At 42.0% G+C, this 12920-nt stretch overlaps 1 protein-coding gene across 1 annotated transcript in view; it reads left to right on the top strand.

Moving 5' to 3' along the window:
* The window catches only part of LOC311118880 (glutamate receptor ionotropic, kainate 2-like), a gene marked incomplete at both ends in the record, with an annotated part of 168614 nt that overhangs the window by 63635 nt on the left and 92059 nt on the right, over positions 1-12920 (top strand). The window contains one exon of the mRNA XM_084157682.1: positions 11497-11720. Within this exon, the coding sequence (XP_084013808.1) occupies positions 11497-11720 (224 nt within the window). The remainder of the gene's footprint in view (positions 1-11496; positions 11721-12920) is intronic.

Below are 12920 nucleotides of genomic sequence, written 5' to 3'. Positions count from 1 at the left end.
TAAGCCCTGGATTTCTAATCCCTTGATATTATTGTTGGATCTGATTTTAATAGCTAACATTTCGATGGCCATAATAAATATGCCGATAGTGGACAACCTTGTTTCACTCCTCTAGACAGTTTAAAACTTTCGGAGAAATAGCCATTATTTACTATTTTACACCTAGGGTTACTATACATGATTTTAACCCATTTTATAAGAGATTTTCCAAAATTGAAATGCTCCAGGCATTTATATATAAACCCCAGTCGTACTTTACCAAATGCCTTTTCAAAGTCTGCTATGAATAGCAGGCCTGGTTTCCCAGATTTTTCATAGTGTTCTATTGTTTCCAGTAATTGCCTTATATTATCTCCAATGTATCGTCCATGTAAAAAACAAGTCTGATTAGAATGAATAATGTCCGACAATACCTTTTTAATTCTATGCCCTATACATTTTGCTAGAATTTTTGCATCACAACACTGAAGTGTAAGGGGCCTCCAATTTTTTAAATGTACTGGATCTTTATATTTTCCACTTGTATTCTGTTTCAGTAATAATGAAATCAGACCTTCTTCTTGACTGTCTGGTAATCTACCATTTACATAGGAGTGGTTAAACATGCTAATAACGGTCCTCTGAGTATATCAAAAAGGTTTGGTATACCTCGACTGGTATGCCATCGAACCCTGGTGTTTTCCCGAATTTAAAGTCTTTAATTGCATCCAGAAGTTCCTCCTCTGTAATTTCACCTTCACATTAGTCTTTCTGTATGGCTATTAATTTTACATTATCAATAGAAAAAAAATCTCTACAATTAGCTTCAGTTAGAGGAGATGGAGGCGACTGAAATGAAAACATATGCTTAAAGTACTTTGCTTCCTCCTTCAAATGATCATTTGGTGAATCATGGGTGACTCCGTCATTTGTAGTAAAAAAATAATTTGGTGCATTTTCCCCATATTCCATCCAGTTTGCTTTATTTTTTATAATATATTACACTTGATCTTTCTTGAATAAGTTTCTCAATTTGTTTTTGTTTTTCCTCTCATTTATTCTGAGCCTCTATGTTACAGTTTTTATTGCTATCTATCTGTTCTGTTAGACCTTCTACAGTGGGGAAAAAAAGTATTTAGTCAGCCACCAATTGTGCAAGTTCTCCCACTTAAAAAGATGAGAGAGGCCTGTAATTTTCATCATAGGTACACGTCAACTATGACAGACAAATTGAGGGGAAAAAATCCAGAAAATCACATTGTAGGATTTTTAATGAATTTATTTGCAAATTATGGTGGAAAATAAGTATTTGGTCACCTACAAACAAGCAAGATTTCTGGCTCTCACAGACCTGTTACTTCTTCTTTAAGAGGCTCCTCTGTCCTCCACTCGTTACCTGTATTAATGGCACCTGTTTGAACTTGTTATCAGTATAAAAGACACCTGTCCACAACCTCAAACAGTCACACTCCAAACTCCACTATGGCCAAGACCAAAGAGCTGTCAAAGGACACCAGAAACAAAATTGTAGACCTGCACCAGGCTGGGAAGACTGAATCTGCAATAGGTAAGCAGCTTGGTTTGAAGAAATCAACTGTGGGAGCAATTATTAGGAAATGGAAGACATACAAGACCACTGATAATCTCCCTCGATCTGGGGCTCCATGCAAGATCTCACCCCGTGGGGTCAAAATGATCACAAGAACGGTGAGCAAAAATCCCAGAACCACACGGGGGGACCTAGTGAATGACCTGCAGAGAGCTGGGACCAAAGTAACAAAGCCTACCATCAGTAACACACTACGCCGCCAGGGACTCAAATCCTGCAGTGCCAGACGTGTCCCCCTGCTTAAGCCAGTACATGTCCAGGCCCGTCTGAAGTTTGCTAGAGTGCATTTGGATGATCCAGAAGGGATTGGGAGAATGTCATATGGTCAGATGAAACCAAAATATAACTTTTTGGTAAAAACTCAACTTGTCGTGTTTGGAGGACAAAGAATGCTGAGTTGCATCCAAAGAACACCATACCTACTGTGAAGCATGGGGGTGGAAACATCATGCTTTGGGGCTGTTTTTCTGCAAAGGGACCAGGACGACTGATCCGTGTAAAGGAAAGAATGAATGGGGCCATGTATCATGAGATTTTGAGTGAAACCTCCTTCCATCAGCAAGGGCATTGAAGATGAAACGTGGCTGGGTCTTTCAGCATGACAATGATCCCAAACACACCGCCCGGGCAACGAAGGAGTGGCTTCATAAGAAGCATTTCAAGGTCCTGGAGTGGCCTAGCCAGTCTCCAGATCTCAACCCCATAAAAAATCTTTGGAGGGAGTTAAAAGTCCGTGTTGCCCAGCGACAGCCCCAAAACATCACTGCTCTAGAGGAGATCTGCATGGAGGAATGGGCCAAAATACTAGCAACAGTGTGTGAAAACCTTGTGAAGACTTACAGAAAACGTTTGACCTGTGTCATTGCCAACAAAGGGTATATAACAAAGTATTGAGAAACTTTTGTTATGACCAAATACTTATTTTCCACCATAATTTGCAAATAAATTCATTAAAAATCCTACAATGTGATTTTCTGGATTTGTTTTTCTCATTTTGTCTGTCATAGTTGACGTGTACCTATGATGAAAATTACAGGCCTCTCTCATCTTTTTAAGTGGGAGAACTTGCACAATTGGTGGCTGACTAAATACTTTTTTCCCCCACTGTATTTCCTTTGTTAGTATGGACTCTTTTGACTTAAATTGCTTTTGTTTTCGAGATTAGTATTGAATTGCATGGCCACTAAAGGCACATTTAAAAGTGTCCCATACAATAAGGGGATTTTGCTGTACCTATGTTATGTCAGAAGAAATCAGTTATGAATTCCTCTGTCCTAGTTAAAAACAAGTTATCATCCAATAGGCTTAGTTTAATTTCTAATATCCTCGCCCATGTGGAAATTCAGTAATAGTAATGTATATGCCAATTATATGATGGTCCGACCGCATTCTGTCCCCTATCAACACTTTTTAAACTTTTGGTGCCAACGAGAATGACATAAGAAAGAAGTTAAGTCTCTGGATAAGAGCGTCTGCTAAATGATGATGCAAATGTAAGACGACTGGTTTGATTGAGTCTCCGCCATGTATATCTCACTAGATCAGGATATTTAAGCCTCCATATATCTACTAGTTCTAATGTATCCATGACATTCACGATTTCCTTAAGAGCATGAGGGTGATAGTTTGTAGTGTGATTTCCTTTACGGTCCATTGAGCTATTTAAAACAGTATTATAATCTCCCACCATAATATTAGAGTCTTGAATTGCTTGCAGGGTTGATAATTTATTATATATATTGTCAAAGAAGTGTGGATCACCATTATTTGGTCCATAAAGGTTAATGAGCCGTATCTGTTTATAGTCCAATAACATATTTCAAATAATCCATCTACTTTGCGGATCTGTTTGGACAATTTGCACATTCGGATCGAAATTACTGTTAATTAATATCATCACCCATTTTGAGTTTCTTTGCCCATTGGAGAAGTATATTTGCCTCCCCCCCCCCCCATTCCTTTTTCCACGCAACTTAATCTAGAATTGTTGAATGAGTTTCCTGTAAACAATAGATATTATATTCCTTCTCTTTGAGCCAAGTAAATTTGTTCTTCTTTTGTTATTATCTGCTAAGCCATTACAATTATAACTGGCTATACTTATTTCACCACATACCATAATGAGATACAAGTTTCAAATCTATTTATCATTATATATGTTTGTAAATTTATCAATAAAAATACCATAGTGATTGAGTGTCCATATAGCTGTACCATGATATTTGCATTGCTACTAAGTAACCCTCCAATTGTTCTCCACGATCCCCCCCCCGCTAAAGCCCCTCCCCATCCCAAATTGGGCCGTCATCCCAGTGATCGGCATACCACCCCCGTCCCCCCGGATCCCTAGGCCCCCGAGAGGCCAGGACCCATCCATCGAAAACAGCACACGGTGCCAGCCACAAAACAGAAGCTGGTCAACCCGCCAAAAGCATTTCAAATGCTCACCTCAATATATATATAGCTATTGGCATTCTCTCAACCAGCTTCATGAGGTAGTCACCTGGAATGCATTTCAATTAACAAGTGTGCCTTGTTTGAAGTTAATTTGTCGATTTTTTTTCCTTCCTAATGTGTTTGAGCCAATCAGTTGTGTTGTGACAAGGTAGGGGTGGTATACAGAAGATAGCCCTATTTGGTAAAAGACCAAGTCCATATTATGGCAAGAACAGCTCAAATGAGGAAAGAGAAATGACAGTCCATCATTACTAAGACATGAAGGTCAGTCAATCCGGAAAATTTCAAGAACTTTGAAAGTTTCTTCAAGTGCAGTCGCGAAAACCATCAAGTGCTATGATGAATCTGGCTCTCATGAGGACCGCCACAGGAAAGAAAGACCCAGAGTTACCTCTGCTGCAGAGGATAAGTTCATTAGAGGTACCAGCCTCAGAAATTGCAGCCCAAATAAATGCTTCACAGAGTTCAAGTAACAGACACATCTCAACATCAACTGTTCAGAGGAGACTGCGTGAATCAGGCCTTCATGGTCGAATTGCTGCAAAGATACCACTAATAAAACAAACCAATAAGAAGAAGAGACTTGCTTGGGCCAAGAAACATGAGCAATGGACATTAGACCAGTGGAAATCTGTCCTTTGGTCTGATGAGTCCAAATTGGAGATTCTTGGTTCCAACCGCTGTGTCTTTGTGAGATGCAGAGTAGGTGAACGGATTATCTCCGCTTGTGTGGTTCCCACCGTGAAGGAAGAGGAGGTGTGATGGTGTGGGGGTGCTTTGCTGGTGACACTGTCTGTGATTTATTTAGAATTCAAGGCACACTTAGCCAGCATGGCTACCACAGCATTCTGCAGCTATACGCCGTCCCATCTGGTTTGCACTTGTTTTTCTTGAGGACAATGACCCAACACACCTCCAGGCTGTGTAAGGGCTATTTGACCAAGAAGGAGAGTGATGGTGCTGCATCAGATGACCTGGCCTCCACAATCACCTGACCTCAACCCAATTGAGATGGTTTGGGATGTGTTGGACCGCAGAGTGAAGGAAAATAATCCAACAAGTGCTCAGCATATGTGGGAACTCCTTCAAGACTGTTGAGCATTCCAGGTGAAGCTGGTTGAGAGAATGCCAAGAGTGTGCAAAGCTGTCGTCAAGGCAAAGGGTGGCTACTTTGAAGAATCTCAAATATATTCTAATATGTAGAAAATAGTAAAAAAATTAAGAAAAACCCTTCAATGAGTAGGTGTGTCCAAACATTCGACTGGTACTGTTTATATAATATGCTTATATGATAATTATTACCCCACTACAAGTGTGCCCTGCAGGTTCTCTACAGCCCTGGTTTCCAAGGGCTCAGTGTGAGATAGGCAGCGTTGGGGAAGCATTGATTCTGGCTGATCCCTAACACCCTGTTAATGAAGGTGTTAGTGGACATAGCAGGTTGACACGGGGTGAGCCAATAGATAGTGAATGCATGTGCTCATCGAGCCATAGTTTTAAGATATCAGGGTGAGAGGGAAGGAGACCTGATTGGGATGTTTGGAATGTGTCACGTTCGTTCATGAACGGGTCAGACCAAGGCGCAGCGTGATATGCATACATGTTTATTTGACTTAGAAACACAACGACAAAACAAGAAACGAAACGTGAAGTCCAAGGTACACAAACAACATACCTCACACGGAACAAGATCCCACAACCCACTAGTGCCAATCGGCTGCCTAAGTATGGTCCCCAATCAGAGACAACGAGCGACAGCTGCCTCTGATTGGGAACCACACCGGCCAACATAGAAATACCCATACTAGAACCTATAACATAGAACAACACAACATAGAATATACACACCCTGACTCAACAAATAGGAGTCCCCAGAGTCAGGGCGTGACAGAATGGTTTAGGTAATCCTCTATAAAACACGGAAATGTGTAGGCCTGTTTTACTTTGCCTGTTTTTATGTGTGTGAAAACATATTGTCCAACATATTGGATAAATCAGTGTACCAGAACCCCTATTTTGCCATTTAATTCTCTCAGAAGGGACCCATCTATTCTAAGCCATGTTTCCTTCACACCCCCCTTGCCCTCCTGCTGTTTCCTCAGAGTGGAACAGAAAACAGCTTTCTCATTGGGCTGTTTCTCCATAAACCAGAGTGCATACAAGTAAATCAATACCCATAATGGCCTTCTTCTAACAGCTCAACTTTGTAATGGCAATGGCATCTACATCCTGCGTTGTGGTGGTAGTATTCATAGCCACACATCCCAACGTTATGGGAGTCATGTTACACTGGAGTTGTATTGGGTAGTGAGGGAGAGATGGAGATGGTAGGATGCCCAATGTGCAGGGTTAGAGGGGTTACTCCTATAAATATTCCCCCAAGTCCCCCTTCCTTCATTGATGGCAGGAGGGAGAGAGTGACAGTTTAACCACCCTGGCTCTATGTTTATGGCCCGGTTTCCATGACAACGTCCTCAGACTGCAACCGACCAACCGTGGAGGTGGTAGACTAGAGGAGGGAGTGCCTAAGAGCAAAGAGAGGTTTAACGACCCAACGACCAGCCGCTCCATCCACACCACTCTATAGCCACTCTATAGCCATCACTCAGTTTTCACTCTGTTTTCCTCTATATAGCTGTCAGCCAGGATCCCTTCGAGAATTCCTATGGTTGCATTTCATGAAAGAACAAAACAATATATATATATATATACACTGTATATAAAAACAACACAACAAAAAACATAATTGAATTGCGCAAACAGCATTTCACCGCATTACTCTTCTTAGGAAAAGGTAATTTACTGTGTCAAATGGGTGTAAATCTGTTATGGGTGAGGGTTTGACCCATATCTGCCTGACATTTTTTTCATTGCGTTAGTTGAAAGGTCAGCCTAAACCCCAGTGTAGCTAAATGTTTACAGAGGAGTGGCTGATTGCCTCGTTGTAATCAAAAAGGGGTTGTTTTATTTAATTCCATTTTTTATGGAACGATTTGGCATTTGAAGAAAATACATTTCTGATTTGCTAGTCTATTTATTTTGGTGTTGTGAATGTGTCTCCTTGTGTGTGCGCACGTACGTCCTAGCGTGTGTCCATCCATGCATATGTGTGCAGTGTGTGTGTGTTTGCTTAGGCTGAGAGACATTTAAGTGTGCTTGAGACTGAGTCAAGTTGAGTGGAAGTGATTGGCTCTAGAGTCCCAGGACCCCTTCAGTAATCTGTTTCAATTTCATGTGTGTGGGTGAAAACATACACACACCCCAGCCGCACCATTTCCATCATTCGCTCCACTACCACGCTACAGATTGTTTAAAGAGGCCCGCTAGCTGTCGTTCTACTAAGTGCCATGATAATTCAGCTTTGGCTGCGTCGGGTTAATAAGTACTGCTGTGATGATGTAGCTTGCGAAACACCATTTTCATAAACGCTGTGATCATTTGCATTTTCTAAGCGATTTTAATCGCTTTGGTTGTACTTTTTGCTTCTCTGTTACTGTCTATTGAATTCTGCTGGTCTGGATAGTTTTTTTTGTTTTTCTTTGTTTTATAGTAGGGTCAAATTACTCTGATGGTACTGTAGTAAAATAGATATCTTGCTAATATGGGATGTTTTTACAGTGAACAGGAACAATTTTGAAATAGAAATAGACAAAAAAGTACTTGTAGCCTACTTTCACAATTTTTTTCCAGGAAACTTTTAAGATTGTTTTATTGAACCTGTCACGACAGTATTGTTGGTGACATGCAGTGTTAATTAAAGACCACCAGCTGTTTGGAACTCTGACAAGATGTTATTGTGCCGACTACGCCATGCATAGCAACAGACGGCCAGATGTTCCAGGGAACTAACTTTAAGGAGTCCACATTGTGTTCTTACAACATGGCCGCCCATCTTCAAACACATAGCAGCTACAGAAGAAAGCATTTGTTAGCAGCACACTTCTGGTGTAGTGTCTGTTGCGTCTGTCTAACATCTAGTGAAGCAGAGTGCAAAGAATGTGGTTTTAGTAAAGGCATTGCTGAGAGAGTGTGGGCCATTGGTGTTCCCTGAGGGAAAACTCCTTAAGGCCTTAGTTATAATGACAGTTGTAAGCTCAATACATAGAGTAAAGTGGTCCACAATTTATAAGCAGAGACCTTCCTTCCACATTCCTGAACGACTATTAAAACCTTTGACCGGAAACACGTTTTAATCTTTTTTCAATTTGTTCAACACGTTTAATGGAACATAAATAAGGCTGGCGATGCAGACAGGGCTACATTAACCTTGACCTGCAGATTGTTGGAGAGGCGTGTGACTCACGCAGCCATTACTCCACTCACTCTGTTTTCCCGGCCTCCCACTTCCCATCATGCAATACTCACTGTGCCATAGATAGACCTCCAGGAGAATCACACAATAGGCTAAAGTGGCTTCCTCTCCTATCCTTTCCTTCATCATCTGCACTGATCTGAAAACATAGTAAATGTGAAAACAATAATGATGCAAGCTTTGAGGAGGCGAGGAGAGGATGGAATTTTAGACAATTGAGAAGGAGCCCAGGTATTTCAACATTAGAGCAAAGGGAAGGAGACAAGGACAGGAAACCAGACCATTAGACTATTGAGATACACGCTATATGTAGTTCAACATTGGTGCAGACAAAGGAAAGGAGACAAGGTCAGGAAACCAGACTATTGAGATCCACACTGCTACATCTCTACCTCTGATGGATGATCTGCAGTGAAGCACTTCCCCTATGAGGGGTTCTTTGAGGAAGTTTGGAGGGGAATACTTGAGGAGAGGGTTGCTGCTGCTGCTGCGTCTTCGCCTCACAGGATATTCATCTAAGGGCTGTTCTGTTTTACGCTCAGGAGACTCCCTGACGGCCCCTAATAAACACTTTGAGTGGATGAAATATTCATGCAGAGTTAAATATGGATCCTGGAGCAGGCAGTCACAAGGCATTAGACACAGTCAATACAGATCACCACTTCCCTCTCCCTCTCTCCATATTTTTCTCTCCGGATTGCTGTGGTCTCAGGCAGAGAGTTGGGGTGGTGAAGGGGGGTTAATCAGCCAGGTAGAATAGCACGGGAGACAGCAGAGGAGATAGACAGGGGGAGAGGGGGGAGAGGGGGGAGAGGAAGAGGGGAGAGAGAGATTGAGTGGGGGGAGAGGAAGAGATAGACTGAGAGAGAAAGAGGAAGAGAGAGAGTGATGGAGAGAGAGATGGAGAGTGAGCGGGGGAGAGAGAGAGATGGAAAGTGTGTGAGAGAGAGGGCGAGGGCGAGAAAGCGGTACTCTGACATGTTGTTTATGATGAGCAAATGCAGCAGTCGGAGGTGTCAGGGTGGTTTTATCAATGTTAACTAACTAACCGTAAAACACTGAGCGCTGCTCCTGCAGTGGAAAGCTCACGTAACACTAAGCACCCCAGCCAGATTGGACCACATTCAAACATCACACACGTATGCACACACACACACCCACACACACACACACACACATTCACATACCGCACGTTTCAATATTTGACAGATTTATAGATTGGGATTGAAACAAACGATCATAACTCTTTAACTGATTTAAGAACAACCGCTTTTCACAAGCTCCTCCATCTGCTTAACATTCACTGTGATCCCCATGGACCTTTGGGGCCACCAACAAAGCAGCTATTTAAACTAACTTTGATGCTCAGTTTAGCTTGTTGTCAAAGCCCTATGGTCAGGTAATTAACATTTTGAAACAAGCTGATGTGCAATGAAGTCTAACTTAGTGTTTCTGTTAAAATTGAGAAGACCAGCTGGTCTTATTCATAGGCTGCATCTGAAATGGCACCGTATTCATTTTGTAGTGCACTACTTTGGACCAGGGCATGCACTATAGGTGCACTAGGAATAGGTAGCCATTTCAGTCACAGCCATAGTCTGTAGCCATAGCTACACTGCTTCCTGTCTCTGCCTCATCGTATGTGTATTCTGCAGTGCATGAATGAAGTTAATAGTGACCCACAGTGGGCGAGGTCCTCAGCCCTCCACTGTGTCTACTGTGTCCACTTTGTCACGGACAATGACGCATCATCAGCGTGCGACAGGGCACCACCGCGGGGCATCATCATCAGTGTGCGACAGAGTGTTGTAGTGATTTAATGAAGGCTTGGGAACTGGCTGCTGCGCAACACTCAACAGCAGGCTGTGAGCTGAGCTGGGCTGGTGTCCCATGGTGCCGTGCGCTCAAGTAGAAACAGGAAGTAAACAAATAATGCCATGGGCCAACCAGCTGGGGACTGACTGTATGGCTGCAGGCTGCAGAAAATAACAACTACATGGTTGTGACTGTGACTGTTACTGTGGCAGGTCTATGTAGTACTGAACCAGGGAACAGACTATTGAATGCACTTACAGAAGGACTGACTGAATTCTTCAGCCATAGTGGCTCTCTGTCTTATATCTCTATGTAGGAATTGAAATGTTAGCTCAATGACATGCTAGCTGTTCCCATAGACTTCCAGTCATTGAGCCAACGACTATCCATTTTAAAGCATGTATCTGCAGAAATATATATATCATGTAAATCATTGTTTTTGCAGCGGTGGAAAGAATTTAGCAGCGGTGCTAAATGAACATAGGGGAAGCACTGTAGACAGATCGATAATGAGTGTGAATTCAATGTATCAGTGATGAATGATGAAAGTCAGGTGGAGTATTGATAGATGTCTTTTTGGTTTCCTTTTCAAAGGGGAATGCATACTGTTGTGATCCGTTTTCTTCTGGCATCAAGGTCTGTGGTACTGGCTCTGGTAAGATACAGTGTGGCGCCAGAAAAAAACAGAGCTTTGAGAGAAAAATAGATGGTGGTGGTAGAACAGGAGGGATACAGACAAATATGAAGAAATAAGGAAGTGGAATGAAATGTGCGATAGTGCAAAGAAGGGAGAGAAAGAAAGAGGGAGAGGAGGAGGATGGAAGAGACAATTTGACAGAGGGATGGATTTCATTAAAATTGGAATGACATTAGACATCTATTCATGGAGCTTCCTTATCTACTACTAATTAAAACGAAGGTAGTCAAATGAATACAGAGTATAACTTCAATTACCATAGATACATGTATGTATTTTTGTACAGAGTTTAAGTTCAATGTTCTGATTCAATTGTGAAATAACAAATAACACTGTCATAAATTTCATTAATGTAAGGAAAGAAAGGTAGTGTTTTATGTCACACGATCTGTGAATACAGAGTATAACTTCAATTACCATAGATACATATTTGTAGTTTCTCTTTGGAAAATGGGGACCCTGCACGGTTTGTAACAGCAACGGAACTAACTCTCTCTCACACACAAACACGCACACACACACACACACAAACACACACACACACACACACACACACACACACACACACACACACACACACACACACACACTTACTCCTTTTTTTGTCTCTTTGTGTTTCCTCTCAAGGTCTTATTCGGTTACAGGAGCTCATAAAGGCTCCGTCTCGCTACAACATCCGCTTGAAGATCCGCCAGTTGCCAGCAGACACCAAGGACGCCAAGCCTCTCCTCAAGGAGATGAAGAGAGGGAAGGAGTTCCACGTCATCTTCGACTGTGGCCATGAAATGGTTGCCGGGATCCTAAAACAGGTGTGTGTGAGGAGGGGATATTATGTGTGTCTGTGTTTGTGGGTGCATGATTGAGAAGTCCCAATCCCCAGTCAATTCAGACAAGTTTTGTCAAACTGGGTGCAAAAGTTATTTTCTGTACATTTCCTTGAAAGAAGGAATGTCCTTTAAGGTCCTTTTAGTCATGCAGGATATCAGCTACACTTGAAACAGAAAGAGAGTATGTTTTATACTGACTCATTTAAAAACATTCATATTCCTCCTCCTACTTCCAGATGTATCAAATACTAAAGATAACATGATTCAACCTAGTAATCACTCTTTCTCCCTCACTCTCTCCCGCTTGGCTTTTTTAATAAATGTGGTAGCTGGTGATTGGTTATGAAGGTCAAGGACACCTATCATTAGCTAGTGTCTTGTGAGCTTCTCCCTGGTAATGGGGGGTAATTAAGGACTTTTCTCTCATTACAAGACATCCGCTTGACTCAGTGAGGGAAGGATTCCTCTCCTCATTTTACTCTGAGACGACAGTCCTGATATCCTTTAGAGCTGCAGTTCCATCTCCTACTGTACAATAAACAACTGGTGGTAGTTTATCATTCATAGTGCCATTGTGGGTCTGCATGCTAAATATCCAGCTTCAAATACTTCATAAGTTAACCTCTATAGGCCTACCTCTACAGTTGATATGCAGTTGGACGAATGCTCATGATATGCAGGTGCTAAAAGATCATTTTGCTTCTGATCCCTAAACGACGAGATTAAAATTACTGCAGATTTCCCCAATCCCTCTGTGGTGTCCATGGATATAGTGCAGTGTATAATAGGGTTGAAGATATCTGATTGGCTAAGAAACACAGAACTCCATCACGTCCATTCAATAAAGAGGAACATTTAAATGTTGTCATCTTATTGGAAAAGGAAATACAATCATTTACATTCTGCACCGTTATTGGCTATGTAACCTCAATGGTCGGTGGTAATGCTAGCTGCATTATTGGTGAGTAGATTAGAGTATTTTCAACCCACCTGGATACTTACCGTACCCACCTGACAACGGCAGCAATTACTGGCCTGACCCTTTCCCATTTAATCACTTTCCATTTCCCTACACAATCATCATCTGTGATTCCTAATGGTTTAGCGAAGCTGTCAGAGAACTGCAGCACGACTCACCTGTCCCAGCTGCCTGGGAGACCAAGCCACATTTATATCGCTTAAATAGGGTGGGCACTCAGCCAAAGTCCCTAACAGACACACACA

The sequence above is a fragment of the Coregonus lavaretus genome (genome assembly GCF_964263955.1).
Source record: "Coregonus lavaretus genome assembly, chromosome: 3".
Lineage (NCBI taxonomy): Eukaryota > Metazoa > Chordata > Actinopteri > Salmoniformes > Salmonidae > Coregonus > Coregonus lavaretus.
Note: the sequence above shows the minus strand (reverse complement) of the source record. Positions and strands in the feature narration are given on the sequence as shown.